Source organism: Taudactylus pleione, unplaced genomic scaffold, assembly GCF_031769625.1.
Source record: "Taudactylus pleione unplaced genomic scaffold, aTauple2 ptg000201l, whole genome shotgun sequence".
In the NCBI taxonomy this organism is placed as follows: domain Eukaryota; kingdom Metazoa; phylum Chordata; class Amphibia; order Anura; family Myobatrachidae; genus Taudactylus; species Taudactylus pleione.
In genome coordinates, this window is record NW_028284603.1 from 58,418,048 (window position 1) to 58,434,379 (window position 16,332).

At 43.3% G+C, this 16,332-nt stretch overlaps 1 protein-coding gene across 2 annotated transcripts in view; it reads right to left on the reverse strand.

Annotated features, from left to right (window-relative positions):
* Nucleotides 1-347: 347 nt before the first annotated feature.
* Nucleotides 348-16,332, reverse strand: part of LOC148518434 (F-box only protein 30-like) — a 34,015-nt gene continuing 18,030 nt past the window's right edge. The window contains exons 2-3 of one of the 2 annotated variants that reach the window (XM_088477399.1): nt 7,211-9,191; nt 348-4,113 (exon numbers count right to left, since the gene is read on the reverse strand). In XM_088477399.1, coding sequence (XP_088333525.1) covers nt 3,910-4,113; nt 7,211-9,178 — 2,172 coding nt within the window. In that variant the 5' untranslated portion in view covers nt 9,179-9,191 and the 3' untranslated portion in view covers nt 348-3,909. Of the gene's footprint in view, nt 4,114-7,210; nt 9,214-16,332 lie in introns of both variants that reach the window. The other variant, XM_088477400.1, reaches the window with a different exon arrangement.

Consider the following 16,332-nt stretch of genomic DNA (forward strand, 5'->3'; position numbering starts at 1 on the left):
CGATCAACCTTTTCGCCGGGCATGTGGCCAGGGGTCGGGGACAGTGTGTGAGGGCCCCCTATGTGTGCGGGCCCCTGGACAACCGCCTGTCGCCCCGCCCTTAATCCGGCCATGGCTACTTGCCTCCCCTACAGCTCACCAGGTTTAATTTCCATATGTAAGCTATTAAGGATACATATTTTACATTTCCAAAGAGATAGAGAAATAAAAGAAAAATATTATGAATAGTATTTAAAAACCTTCTCAACAGCCACTGAGTAGGAATGCATTTTGGGAAATGAAATGGTGAACATAAAACAAACCCACATAAAGACGTATGACAAATAAAATCAAGATCAAAATGGATAAACCAATGTGAAATGGTTTTATTAGATCTTATTATACACCAAAATATTTTATAATTGAAAATAAAGCATTTTGAACACCATGATAAGTAACGGAATTAAATATTACTGATCATCACCAAATATTATTAACTTAAAAGGGGAGGAAAAAAGGCTTTATTAGGTTATTGGTAACAATCTAGGCACCATGCATGTCTATGTGTTTGTTATGTTACTATAGAGACTTTGATATCTCAAATGAATAATCAGAATGAGGTTTCCACCTTAACTGAAAGGTGTCAGTAAGGACCAAGCAGTGGAACTAATTAACTTTTCAATACTGTTACAATGAGATTGTTCCATATGTATAAGTAAAGCTGCTCAATGTGTTTAAAATAAAACAATTCTAACATAACATACCAGAACATTTACACTGAAATCTACACACCCAAGTTTATGAATTTGGATCACACTGCAAAGCTTACTGTATGATTGCAAAATGACTTCAATTTAGAATTGAATTTGATTTTATTTTTTTTAAAGACTACAGAAAGGAAATCTGGGTGGGAAAAAGGTAAACTATCTGGATACACCCTCCCACCACTGGTATATAAAAAAACGTCTGTTAAATATAGTAAATACTGATAGGCGTAGAATAACTTCTTCACATGAAACAGTTCATACATCAATGCTGAATGTATGAGAACATTGCAGCTGTAATGCACCTGAACAGGTTGCTGAGAACTTAAATCACCTTTAAATGACATCTAAATAATACAAATGCAAAGTGCTTTAATGTGTTTACAGTTTTTGAACAACTTTCTGAAGAGAAGAAATAGTTTGTGAAACCCTGAAGTACAAATAGTATACAGTGTGCTCACATCACAGTGACAACTCTAACCATACCTATTACTCATGGATATAAAGCACCAACTGATAATAAAATTATGTGACAATGTTAATGATTCCTGGGTGAAAAGGTGAGATACGGAATTATTGCTGATCATTAGATCTGCCGTTCCTGTCCTCACCTGGAAACGCAATTCTAAAGTGCATTATGCTTTGTAGAAAATCCGTTCACCCAGATCCATAGCCCTAAAATTAAAGTCTGCACAAATGAAATATAATATCCCAATAACTACAGTATAAATCAGGCTTTGGCCTGAAAGGCACTGTACTTTAGCTCAGCTGTGGAAGACTTGTTTAGGAATATAAACTCAATCCCAAATGCATAATTGAAATAGTGCTTTATCTCAGCTCACAAAAAATGAATGGTAAAAACATACAACAAAATAAAAAGGAAAAAAAACATTCTCAAACGTCCTTTTTAAATATTCTACTTTTAAATAACTTTTAATAATACAGAAAATAATGCTAAAAAATTGTAAAATAAAATGCATGTTAAAACTGTAGCTGTATACAATGTTTTATAAACCAACCTCCATTGTGAATTACACTGACAATAATCATGAAGCTAATGAGTAACACTGACTACACTGGTGTATTTGTAGTTGAATTTTCATTAGGTTTTGCAATTTGCAAATTTACTAAAGTCAAAAAAGACTATAAAACCGAAGCACCACCAAAACCGAATATCGACAAAACATCGGTACTTTCACAAAGATGACTACCGGATCCCCTCAATTACTAACAGTCGGATAAAAACACACTTTCAAAGCACCCAAACATTAGACCAGCATGAGGCAGTTGTGTTTGGGAGAAGAATCCACAGATCTCTGTGATCTGTGCATGCTTCTTAGGCTTAAAATAACTTAAATAGTTTAAAATAATAATAATTAAAAAAAAATGGAGTGGGGCCCCTCTAAACACATAACCAGCCTTTTAGCCTGATCTGGTCATGGAAAATCGGGGGGAAAAGCCGGTGTGTGGTTGTCCATATTTTCCATCAGCCAGGGTGTTAAAGCCACAGCAGGCATTAGACATCACACCATTTTTTTAAAAATTTAACTATTTAGGTTCTTTTAACCCTAAAAAGCATGCACAGATCACAGTGATCTGTGCATGCTTCTTTTTTTTGATGTGTTCATTTAGATTTTTAGGCTGTATTTGCATTTGGTTTTGAACAGAAAGATCAAAACCAAATGCATTTACACCTGCCAAAACTGACTAAGGGGGTCATTCAGACCCGCTCGCGAGCGCAGGACGCTCGCAAGCGGGTCGATGTTCCCCCACTGCGCATGCGCACGATGGAGGGAGCTCCGTCGTGCGCATGCACGAGACCCGGCGAGCGACGGGCTCTCCATTGCTCCGGGTCTCGCACCAAACGGGGCGTGCTGTCGATGTTGATTGACAGCACGCCCCCTTTGGTGGGCGTGCCGGGGGAGTGCCTGCCAGACGGAGGCGTTCCCATGGGAACGCCTACCGTCTGAAGCCGGCCCCACTGACATCACTAGTGATGTCAGTGGGAGTGATTTGGGCTCTGATAGAGCCAAAATCACTCCAGGGCTTGCGGCAGCGAGACCCTACCGCAGGGTCTCCGTCGCAAGCCCGATGGTCGCGATGGTCAAGACCATCGTGACCATCATCATGGACGCTTGCATATGCTGTGGGTGGTCCCCCACAGCTATGCGAGCGGCCAGGAGGCCGCTCCATTTTCATGGAGGAGGGCCCTGATTCAGAGCGAGTGCTCTGGTCAGAGCGTTCGGCTCTGAATCAGGCCCTAAGATCGATTTTGATTTTGAAATCAAAATTGAATGTTAGTAAATGAGAGATTGTGGCAGTGCATTACACAGGCGATTTTGAGTCGATTTCAATCGACATAAAAACCGACACCAAAATCGACCTCTGGTAAATATACCCCTAGGTGTGCAGCAAAACATTCCCCACAAAAGAAGGATGCAGAAAAGTTCCCTTTACTCCTACTGCACTTGATCCATAAACAGTCTGAAAAGCTTCCAGACCTTTGAAATAAAGTGTTAGCAGAGAAAATGTTCCATGACTGTTTAAATTAAACTGCATTTTTGTATTAGAGGAAGATAACAATGGACTGTAAAACGCTACAGGAGAAAAGTGTTCCATCTATGGTACCATTTGATGGGAGGCAGATATAGAGCTGGGGAAACTGGAAAGCAGGAGGTGTGCAAGTCTTTCCTGACAGCTGGAAGGTGACCAAGACTGGACTAACGCTGAAGACTACACTTACATTATAACGTTATTTTTCGTCATTATAAAGAAAAATAACAGTAAGTATTGTTTGAGTGCGTCTGCACCTCAGGAAAACGGCACTGGTGAATCAGCATATCGGCCTAAAAGATGAAGATCCGCAAGGAAGTTTAAATCATTTATACTTATTAAGGTTAAAGTCCAGATCCAACGTTCAAATTTCCACAAACATTAAGGCATTTCTTACCCCTTACACCTAAACTATTTCTCTGTAATAGATTTATAAAAAAATAAACATCACTTCCAAAACCATTGCTATATACAGTGAGTGGCTTTTTAGTTATATATTTAAGTGTCACAAATTATTTATATAGAGGTTAAAACTGGTGCTTGAGTGTTGGTGCTTAAAGAACAAGTTTCAAGACAGAACTGAGTGAGTGTCCATCTGTAATCCATCTTGCAATTAAAGGACAGGTCTCAAGACTGAACGGAGAGAGCGGCCATCTTTAGTGAGTTCCCGGGTTACGCACATACAAGGAAGAGGAACAGCATCCTCCCTTTTCTCTGTAGTGTTGTAACTACATTTCTTCAAATGGTCAGCCATGCTTACAACATCAGCAAACTTCCATTCCTTCACTGTACAGAATGCAGTGCTGAATCGCCACACCTGAAATGGAAAAAAATTAGAAAAGTCAGAATAAAACCTCGATTTACGTCCTCTAGTTTCCCTGCTTTTATATTTGCCATTTTGAAAATAAGTTTACAACAGTGTTGTTTGTCCCATGCATTTTACTGTATTATGCCCCACCTCAACTGTTCTATGGTTCCATCACTGTTCCTATATAATGGTGTCATCTCCAAAAGGGCTAAATCGCTGTTGCAGCGACACAAAGTAAAGGAAAAAGCTTCCTCTTCAAAGAGTTATTACGTTTTTTAGTTGCTGCATTCAGTGTATTCAGAACTACAGCGCTCTTGTGTGACTAGAGGGGGATTTTTCCCTTCCCCATGTGACACCACTGTAGAGATCCCATTCTTATGAATACTTCACTCTTCTACATGGCAAAGTGCTTTGTTGAAAATTCTATGTTGAGACTGCACCCTAAGTAATAATGATATTTTAGCTGCCATGCTCTAAGTTATGTAACAACTCATAGTAAGCGCAGCATAAACGGGGAACAGAACACGCCAGCTCTAAACAAGCACTCATGTAAACGCTGGATGGACAGTGCACTGTTTCTCCTTTTACACTCAATTACCATGAAGGCCGGGATACTGTGGTCTCATTCTTTCTTTCCTTATTAGATTTTTATTGAATTTGCAAGTAAATACATACAGTGGGAACAGAAAAATAACAGGGACAGATTAGGGGAATGAAAAGTACATAGACTGAGCGATAGCCCAGGGGGAAAATACACAATTATTACATAATCCAGGCAAAATACATAGAACAAATAGAATTATGTATACTGTATATAACAATAACACATACATCTCAAGAATCATCTCTAGGAGAATTAAGGACGTTAAGGTCTATAGTCCCGCTAAGTAATTAGGAACGATCTAGTGACTCCTGAGTAATGTCAGAGATTGTGCAAGTGTGTGTGAGGCTGTGATGATACTCGATGTTACCGATGGTTTCGCAGTCTTGCTAAGTATTACGGATGTACGTAAGATAAGGCATAGCGATCGCAGAGTATTAGCATATCGTCACATTGAGACTACATGCATAATTGCTACCGCGATCCGTACTGAATCAGGCCCTATATTTGCACCAACCAAACAATTTCATCAGGGGAGAAGAGGCAGAAGAGGAGTAAGGGCAATCAGATGTTTCGAAAACATAGTGTTTTTGAATCTTGTTCTCTATGGAAGCCAAATTGGGTACAGCTGCTGATCTCCACAATTGAGCAATAGCTGCCTTAGTGGCTATTAAAATATGACCTATAATATACCTGTCACCTGAGGATATTTCTCCCGGATAGAAATGAAATAAGGCTGTTAATGGTTCAATAGGAACTGTTATCCCAGTGACCTTCGCAATCAAAGTGCAAATTGCAGTCCAGAGGGACACTTCCAAAATATGTGATAACTGTCTCCAGTCTAACCGCAATTTCTCCAACAATATTTGGAAATACAAGGCCATATTTTATGTTGCCTGCCTGGTGTCAGGTATACTCTGTGAATCAATGTATAGAACATTTCTGTATGATTTATACAACGGGACACCTTGAAACACGAGCGGAATATAAGTGTCCAATCAGGGGCGTCTTAAGAGAGGAGGGGGCCCGTGTGCACTCCCCGGTCTGGGCCCCCTCCTCGCTCCCCGGTGGCCGGCAGCTGACTGACGTGGCTGGCCAGCCACCGGAGCATTAGTAGACTCCGAGCACTAGAGTGCAGCGGCGCCCATTTTTCCGGTGTTCTGAGCAGCGCTGACACCCGCCGTGGAACCACGGACAGGAAAGTTTTAAATAATATGAGTGCAAGGTGTGCGGTGCAGGGCACCCCTGGACTCGGGGGCCCGTGTGCCCCGAAAACACTGCACCCATTGTAGATACGCCACTGTGTCCAATCTTCCTCAGAGATCGGCAGAGATAGATCACTCTCCCATTTAGTTTGGCAAGAAAGTTTATCTTTTTTAACCTTCAACACTTGAAATTGATACCACCATGTAATCCCATTTTTATCGTTTGGAGAGTTAAACTTTGACAAAAAGAAAGATGGAAACTTTAGTTTCCTGATAGGGGAAGGCAAAGAACTTTGCAGCCAATGCCTTAATTATAAATATTTATAGAAGTTCCGGGATGAGACACTGCTCCTACCGCCGCTGCACAGACAGCACTACCCCCTTGGGTGAAAGGGGTAGAGGGCGCTGCTACCACTGTCTGACACCGGCCCGGCAGGCACTATCCTATCCCCATTAAATAAAAGGAGGAGGGCCCACTCAGGCCTGCCTATTTTGTCAGTCCCGGGCCCCATAATTTCTGACTGCAGCCCTGAGGACACATCTGTATGCCAATCCAATTGTGTTTTAGGAGGGAAGGGCTGGCAGGCACTTAGAAATGCTAAGCAATCCAATTATTACAGACCCGTCTCTAGCATTCCTCTGCCCCACCCCCATGTTCTTATTTGGACTATATGTCATACCTCCCAACATTTGTAAACTGTGTATGGAGAGTGGCTAATTCCTTGTAGTTCTTCACAAATGTATGCACTGAGGGGCTAATTCAACATTCTGCGAATGTACAGAATGGGTCCTGCGTGATCACACACAGCCACTTTTTGCCTCTACCTAATTGACATCCAGAGACATTTAAGCAGCGGGGTCGTGGTCAGCCGGCGTTCCCGGAAACGGGGGGGGGGGGAGGGTGTCTGCTCCAGTTTCCTGGAGTGGCAAGGCTAGGTTCTGCGTCCATGGACGCGGTATCCTGGTCTCGCAAGCCGGCCAACCTTTAAGAGACCATCCTATCTTTTTCTAGTTTTTTTGTATTCTGTATTATGTGTTTTGGAAATTAATTGTATATGTATTGTGAATGTATTACTTTACTATTTGCAGTTCTATAATAATAATAATAATAATAATAATAATAATAATAATAATAATAATAATAACAATATTTGGAAAAATAAAAGTAATATTAGTGATATATTATCATATTAGTTGGTGTGATTTTTAGGCAATCTGCAAATTGCAGCAGAATCTAAATATACCTATACAAATGGCAGAATTTGAAGATTAAAGCATAATATTTTGTAGATAAACAAACCTTTTCTTTGATTTGCCAAGAACTTCCATGTGGATACTGTCTCTTTTCCCAAAGCAGAACAACCATCCCACGGGACTGCAGCAAACTGGCACATACATCTCTCATATGTCGAGACACCCTTGAAAGTTGGCACATGGTAAAACCATCAAGAAATCCTGCAATGTGCTGCAGAACTTCGTAAGGCAAACTACTAAAATGATCCTCAGACAGCCCTAAAGTAGAGCTCTTTACATATTTAATGTCACTGGATAAATGAGGCTGAACCCCAAATGACTTCAAGTGTCTATCATGAATGATTTTTGATCCTTGTGTTGATGGACAAAATCTACGTTGGGAATATGTACATCCGTAATATGCTAATGGACATCTTTGCTCCATCCAGCCATTTAAGCCTGCATGAATATCACCATGTACATTCTTAAAGTGAGAAGAGAATTCGTCTCTTCTAAATAGTTGTCCACATACAAATGTAAACATAGACCTCTGTTTGGCTTGGTATCTTGCAACACATTCCAGAACTAAGTCAAGACCAAGTGTCTGGAAAGGGCTTGGATTGGAAAGTTGAGGATTAGCATGGTCACAAGCAGAAGCTGATGCAATTTCTCCAACCATAGTATTTGTTGCTAATATTGCAGATGGAAATGAAAAGGTTTGTGTTCCAAAGTCAACATGATAACCATCTACATTTCGACTATCTGAAATACCTCTGCCCCCAGGGGAATCCCCCAAGCAGAATAGCAAAGCTGCAGTAATGAAGTCGATACTATTGAGCCCCATGGGATCCTCCTGCAGCTCCAAGTCCGCAGTGTCCACTGCTTTGTTCTCCATTTTAGCTTTGAACCAATAGGTATCAACCAAGAAAGGACGTCTCCCAAAGACCGCAACGTTCCGTAATCCTTGTTCATCTTTTTTATCCATTATGTGTTCTTCTGACCCATTTGTAATGCATGATGCCGACACCTGTTCACCAGTGGGCAAATGATCACACAGATTTACAAGTTGTTCACCGGCTTCTAAGACAACACCAGCACCATTGTGTTTTGATCGTCGATCCCTTCCCATAGGAGCAATGTTGGCATCATGGAAACCATTGCACAATGTGGATGACTGGCTCATGTTAATGTCTGCACTTTCTAACACATAACTACCATTTGTTCCTGGGTAAAAATCACTTGAACCATTTTGATGCAGCGGTTTCAAGGAACTACACGTCACTCCAGCAGCAGTCTCAATGCTTTCCTCTTCTTCAGGTTCAGGATCCATGAGGATATCATTTGTACTACTTTGCTCAGTAAGCTGGAAATTTCGGTTCATCTCACAGCTTGCATCTCGTAGCCTACCATTAAGCATAGCAATGTCTCTTGTAGCATTATTTAAGATATCCAGAGCAGCGGCTAAACTCTTAGTGGTCTCCACTGTTGCTTGGTAAAGTGCATTATAGGAATCTTCATCACCAGATGCACCGTTTGTAAGTATGTTATCAACTTCCTCTGTTTTTACAGAGATTTGTTCTTTAGATTTAAGTTTTTCAGTTGTTTTGGACATCATTGTTGCCACTCTGAGAGACTCCAGAAGCATTCTTTGATCTTGCAAAGCTAAAGCCATATCTAGCTGTTCTACTTCATCAACATCTCTACTTAGGCTTTCATAGGATTTTCTATCTGCATAGCTCACTGGCCATCGATTCCATTCCATTGTGCAGCACACTACACTCGCAGGACATATTTGTAAGTGATCAGCAAGTTTGTTACGAACCATAACAAATGGACATCCAAACCCATTGTTTAAGCAAGGCACTCTTTCTAGGGGGCACAATGTCCGATGTTCATCAGCTTTGCATGAGTGAAAGACTGCTCCGCAAACATGTGGGCAGCCTACCAGGTCACACGAAACACCAGTCTCTGGCCTTATCATGCAACGTCGACTGAAACAGGTAACACAATGTGAATGTTGATGTTCTTCATCCATGATGAGGCCCGTTCTAAAGAAAGAAAACAAAAAAACTTTTATTGAATAAATTTTTTCAAAATGATGACTCTTTATAAGAAAAAAATCCTAAAAAAAAAGGTTTTATTCAAAAAGGGCCAAACACTACATAAATACAGCTGTGTCCTGTGGTTTCAGTCGCATCAAACAGCCCCTCTTGGCGCGCCATGTCCCTGGCGCCCCGGCCACGCTGAACATTTAACTCAAAATGTGTGACTTATTTGCACAAATAAAACAACTGGAAGCAACAAAGCTACTTTGCTAGATTGCACTTGGAACTGCCACATTTTTATATCTGTGTGCGAATGAGTCCACATCTGTATATGAAGTGCTACGATGCAGCAGGTGCTGCTTTTTCTCATGCCAAGTTCTGTTGTGCTTCATCTGTGACTTTGTTTGTGTTTAAAACTAATTCTTGTGCGGTTAAGTCACAGCATCTGTAGTAAACTTTGAGTGACGTTGCAAAAATAAGACACAAAATGTAAAGATAATGATGCTATTCTACATCTCTCTGAAAGTGTATGAAGACACATCTATAAAACATATGCAAACGTATGCATTACTCTGCTGTTTTACTTATCCTTCAAGCAATACAGTACATCTTAGAAACAGATAAAGAATCAGATTGTTTATCTGACCTCAAGGACTGTAACAAGCGAATAAAGCAAAAGAGGAAGGACGATAAAAAGAAAGCTCTATTTTGTTTTTAAAGTTATATCTAAATTTTGAATCTGTAGAGGCCATTAACCATAAAGAGGTCTTATTCTGGCCACTGAGATCAAACTCACTATCAGAAAGACAGACCAATTATCTGGCATTGCCATACACAGTCACATCATTGGTCTGTCTGATGGTGACAATGGGCCTGATTCAGAGCCCCTCGTAAGCGGCCGCTCGTTCGTTCCGAGCGATGTTTGCCCAACTGCGCATGCGTACGGATCGTAATACGCATGCGCGAACCAATGAGTGCGGCTGAAAATCGTTTATTCGCTAAATAGCGAATGCCTGCTATTTTGAGTGACAGGAGGAGGCGTATGTGGGTGGTAACAGGGGAAGGTGCTTGAAAACGGGGAGTGGAGATCCGAACGCAGGCGTGCTTAAAGGTCAAAACGGGCGTTTTATGGGTGTGCATAATTAATACAGCAGCGTCATTGACCACGTCACTGGGTTATTTTATAGTCAGAACTGCTCGCAAGATTGTGGTAGGAAAACCAACCACAAGAATAGCGAGCAGTTCATACGCTGGTCGATGTACTCGATTAATCTAATAAATAGCGGACATGACGTAGGATGCGAGCGGCCAGGGACGTAGTTATCCAAAAAACTACCGCAAGTTTTGTTCGCTCGTTCAGACATAGAGGCGTGAACAGACCGCAAAGAGCGAACGGTTCATTTGAATAGCCACCCCTTGTTTCAGAACGAACGACCGCAAATAGCGTCTGGCTCTGAATCAGGCCCAATATCCACTGTCAGATCCAAAAACACATCATCGCATCTGTCAGGCATGCTGGAAGATTTCTCATGTCAGACACATAATTGCTTCGCAGCCACAGCCGTGTGCGATGATTAGCAGCAACAAGTGCTACAATCAGAGTGATTTGCAAGATAGACAACAGTCCCAATCACACTTTAGTCATACATGCCTACTCTCCTGGAAGTCACGGGAGGCTCACGATTTTTCGGGTAACCCCTGCACCCCCAGAAGCGTAGGCATAGCTCCCGCATCCTGCCCACTTCCTAGTGAAGTGAGCAGGATGGGGAGATTTTACAGGGAATTTTTGGGTCCGCTGGTAGGAGGTGAGGCTAAAATGACGCAAATCGCGTCATTTAGCCCCGCCCCCTGCTCATGGACACGAGAAAAAAAAAATTGTATTATAGTACATATAACTTATATTTCATTGGTCTGTTTGTTTGTCTGTCCAGTTATGCATTCGGGCACCACTGCACCAATTGGGATAAAACCAATGCGAGATGGTACAGTTGGATTCTGGCCAGGTTTTAGGGGGTGTAGGGTCCCGGTTGGACCTCCCGTTGGATGAATGGATTTGGATGAAAACTTCACAGAGGGGTAACAATTGGTCTGGGATGCCTAATGGAGTGGTTGGTGTCCCATTCGGACCTCACGGCGAAGTGCGCTGGAAATGTATCCATACAAGTACTGTGACGCTACAGACCGTACCCCAGTGTGTATCCCTAACACAAGTACTGTGACACTGCAGGCTGTAGCCCAGTGTATCCATACAAGTACTGGGGGGTTGCAGGCCATACCCCAGTGTATCCATACAAGTACTGTAACGCTGCAGGCCGTACCCCAGTGTGTATCCCTATTACACAAGTACTGTAACACTGCAGGCCGTACCCCAGTGTGTATCCATAACACAAGTACTGTGGTGCCTTAGGCCGTACCCTTAGGGGTACATTTACAAAGATTCGAGTTTGGTCGAGATTGCAATCTCGGGTGAGTTTAGGCATTTTTTTCAACGCGCAAATTTACTAAAGACAAGCTCGGATGAGATTTCTCTTTTTTCGCTGTAAAACTCGGGTGAGATTGCAAACTCGAATAAACTCACCATTGGCCACACTCTGAAGTACTTTTCATGAAAAAGATACAACTCGGGAAATTACCAAGATTCGATATTACAATCTCGGGTGTAATTGTAGTAGCAAACTCGCAGCTAAATTGAAGTTTCATATAGACCACCTCCTGAGTTGCGAGTTCGTCAGAAACATACACAAATCAGTGTGATTTGTGTATGTTTCTGCATGTAAACACTATCTAAAGAGTTAATATAAAAAAATGATGTATGCCCCCCCCCAAAAAAAGCATAACCAGCCACGGGCTGCTCAACCAGTCCTGGTTTCTAAAAATACGGAAAGAAAAAAACGAGAAGGGTTACCCTGCGCTTTAGGAACCAGCACCGGGCTGCTGAGCCTGTCCTGGTTTTAAAAATAATGGGAAAAAAATTGTGTAGGGATCCCCCTATTTTAAACCAACTCCGGTCGGGGTGTAATGCCACAGCCAGTGGACCCTTTCACCGGGTCTCCCCAGCTAAAGCATTATAACCCCAAGCCACTCAGCCCAAGCTGGGGATCTCAGGGGAGGTAGGGACCCCCAATAAAGTGGTCCCCCCTCTCCTGAGCACCCCAGCCTGGGTATGCCTACTGATGAAACAGGGAACATCACAAGCCCGGAGAAACGCATCAAGGAACTAATTGAATTGGACACAGATACTTTGTTTCAATTCCTCTGGAAGCTTGCAGTGGTTAAGGAGTGCCAGCAGACAGAGCGAACGGAACACGGAGTTTCAGCCTGTTTAGCCAGACGGAGTTTACCTTCAGCCGCATGGACAATTAAAAGCGGCCTCCGTTGCTTTGTTAGGAATCAGCCATACCAGCGTAGTACGTCTGGTCCCCATCTGGAACGGATCCCGGTGTATAACCAGGTACTAGTCTGACCTACAACATACAGCGTATCAACTGGCAACAATAATACAGGTGATTATTGCACTCTAATGTATGTGGGCTTTATTGTATGTCATAGCTGCTGCCCCAACGGCTACATTATTAATGGCTACATTTGTATCACAAGCCGCCATGCTGTCAATGCTGTGCGGGGGTGAACGCCTGGCAAGCATTTGCTGAAGTCTCCTCCTTCCTCCTGTTAGGATCTGTGGTTGCAGCATTTTGTTTGCAGTCCCAGTCTTGATTGCTGCTGAGGCTCTACACTAATTACTGCCTGTTTGTGTGCAGTGTCAGGTGCACGCTGATTGATTCTCCTGTCTATGCACAGCCCAGGTGCTCACTGGTCTCTCATTAGGGAGTCTTGCTCTGGTTTGGCCCTGTTTTTGTTAAGTTCCAGCCAGCTCTTCACTCCATGCCGGTGATAGAGTTACTCGTGCTTCCGGTTGTTCCAGTCTCCTGTTTCTTCAGTCGAGTATCTGTGTCCAGGTTAAGTATTATTCACTGCCGTTTGTTCCACCCAGGCGGCACGGTCTGCATTCCATCTGCTGTGTGCTGCCTGAGTCATCTAAGCAGCACAGTGTGTATCTCTGCCCTCAGCCGCGTGTGTCAGCGTCCGGCGGCTAGTGTCAACCCGGCGACACTGGTCGCATCTCAGCATCTCAAGTGCGCAGTCCAGCGCACCGACGCCAGTGTCAACTCGGCGACATTGGTAGCATCTCAGCGCCTTGTTCACATTTTCTTATAGATACTCACCAGCCCTCAAGGCTTCCTCCATGGCCCAAAGGCTGTATCACATCTTCGGCCATCAGGCCACAACTAACCACAGCATTCCAGCCCTCAAGGCTGCCTCCACAGTCCAATGGCTGCATCACATCTTCGCCCGTCAGGCCACAACTAATCAAATCAATTCAGCCCTCAAGGCTGCTGCATGGCCGCATCCAGCCAAGATATACCAGCCCTCAAGGCTGTTGCAGGACTATTCCCTACTATCATGCCCAAGCCTTAACAATTTGAGTATAAGTGGACTTTATGCAGATAGCCATTTGTGGACATTAATAGGAGAAGGACCGTTTCAGTAGTCCCGTATTTATCCCAACATGTCCCTGATTTGCTCCTTATATGTATAATTGTCCGTGTTCATTCTTAGATGTGTGATTTATATTTTACTGATTTTGCTTTTCTGCAATAAATTGCATATTATTAATTAGTGTGGTCACTTGATTGAACTAGCGCTCCACTATTTCTTCTTGTTAGGCTGAAGCCTACTACTATTACCCCTGTACCCACAGCCCAGGGGTGCACAGAAAAGCCCCGGGCTTCAGACTAAGCCAGGGGTGCTCGGGAGAGGGAGGACCCCTTTATTGGGGGCTCCCCACCTCCCCTGAGATCCTCGGCTTGGGATGACCTGCTTGGGGTGATAATGCTTTGACTGGGGAGACCCGGTGAAAGGAACCCCTGGCTGTGTTATTACACCTGGCCCGGATTTGAGTCCGGTGCTGGTTTTAAAATAGGGAGACCCTTACGCATTCCCCCCCCCCTATTTTTAAAACCAGGACAGGCTCAGCAGCCCAGTGCTGGTTCCTAAAATATGCTAGAACCCTAATTGTTTTTCCCCTTTATTTTTAGGAACCAGGACTGGCTGAGCAACCCGGGGCTGGTTATGTTTTTTGGGGGGGGTTATGTTTTTTTAATGTTAACCCTTTTTTTACAGATAGAACACACAAGCACCCTTCACATATCTCACTGATATGTGAAGGCTACTTGTTCGGGAGAGTTTGGCAGAGAGAAAACACTGCAAACTCGGGTGACAAATCTCTATCTAAACTTGCTAATCGGGTGAGAAATCTCGATCTGCTTCACCATCGCCCAACTCATTCACAGCTAAACTCACTTCTTAGTAAATTCGAGAGATTCAGAAGCATCAAATCACCCTAGTTTTGGTGATGCAAATCATACAAAAAAAAACTCGATCAGGATCGATTCTTAATAAATTTACCCCTTAAGCTGCACACACATGCAACGATTTTGTTACCAACGATTTTATGAACGATTTTCTGTCAGATTATGTCAGATTTTTTAAAGTGTAATGAACGATTTTTTTGAACTACAAAAGATTTTTGCATATTCTCTTAATGAAAATCATTGAGTTGACAAGTCTGACTGAACTACAATAAACTACAAACGTGAACGCGCATGAACGATAATTGTTCATCGTTTGACTCAGAAAGTGAACGATTTTTTCTAACGATTATCATTAAACAATATTGTTTAATGATAATCGTTCAAAAATTTGTTGTGTGTGTATGCAGCTTTAGTACAGTGACACCTCAGGCAGTACTCTGGGGGTCATTCAGACCCGGTCGTTAGCGCCGATGCGCTCGGACCAGGTCGATGGCCCCCCACAGAGCATGCGCACGACGGTGACGGCGCCGTCGTGCGCATGCGTGAGACCCGCTACGAACGACAGCGCCGGTCGTAGCAGGTCTCGATCCAAAGGGGACGAGCTGTCGATGTTGATTGACAGCTCGCCCCGTTTGGAAGGCAGGCCGGGGGGGGGGGGGTGGCAGCCCAAACGGAGGCGCCTACCGTTTGGGGGAGGCCCCACTGACATCACTAGTGATGTCAGTGGAGAGCTTCCGGCTCAGACACAGCCAGAAGCTCTCCAGGGCTTACGACAAGGGAGACTCTACCCTAGGGTCTCGTCGTAAGCCCCGACGACCATCGCGACCATCACCAGAGCGGTCGTTAGAGCTGTGGGTGTTAACCCACAGCCTAACGACCGCAACAGAGGCGGGCGGTCAGGATGCAAGCGGCCGCCCAGTTTCTGAGCGACCGCTTTCATCCTCCGACCACCTCTGAATGAGGCCCTCTTAGTGTGTATCTATAACACAAGTACTGTGGCGCCTCAGGCCGTACCCTTAGGGTTAAATTTACTAAAGTGAGAGTTTTTAGAAGTGAGTTTTAAAAGTGATGTTGCCCATAACAACCAATCAGATTCTAGCTATAATCTTCTAGAAGGTGCTAGTTAAATGATAAGTAGAATCTGATTGGTTACTATGGGCAACATCACTTTTAAAACTCTCTTCTAAAAACTCTCACTTTAGTAAATTTACCCCAGAGGCGTAGCGTAGTGCTATGGCACCCAGAACATGACCATGTTATATATTCCTGATGTGTAACTAGGGAGAGAGCTTGGTCAGCATATTGGGGAACATTAAAGGAAAAAATAAAACAAGTAGTGCCACTGTCGGACTTGAACATGTGCTTACACAGTACTTTACACACAGTATATAAAATGTTACACAGAGAGACTGCACAGAAGCGTGAGGGAGCTTAGATATGGAATGTCTAAATCCGTATCAGTGCTGACCACTGTACTAGGATTACTCACTTACCTAGTGCTGCACAGTGGCAAACGCAGGATTTCTAGAGGGGGGTTTCCAAATGCTTGATTTTAGAAAGAGTGTGGCCAGTCCATGAAGAGGGTATAATTATCACTTAACCAGCTTTAATATGCGTCATACAAAGTGTATTGTGTGTCATAATTCCAGCATATACAGGACCAGTGATCACAATAAACCATTAGATGCAGCAGTAGGGCCATCCTGCCTGAGCTGAATGTTTTTATTTTAGATGTGGGCACCATTCCAGAGTATTAGAGCAAGTCCAGGAGT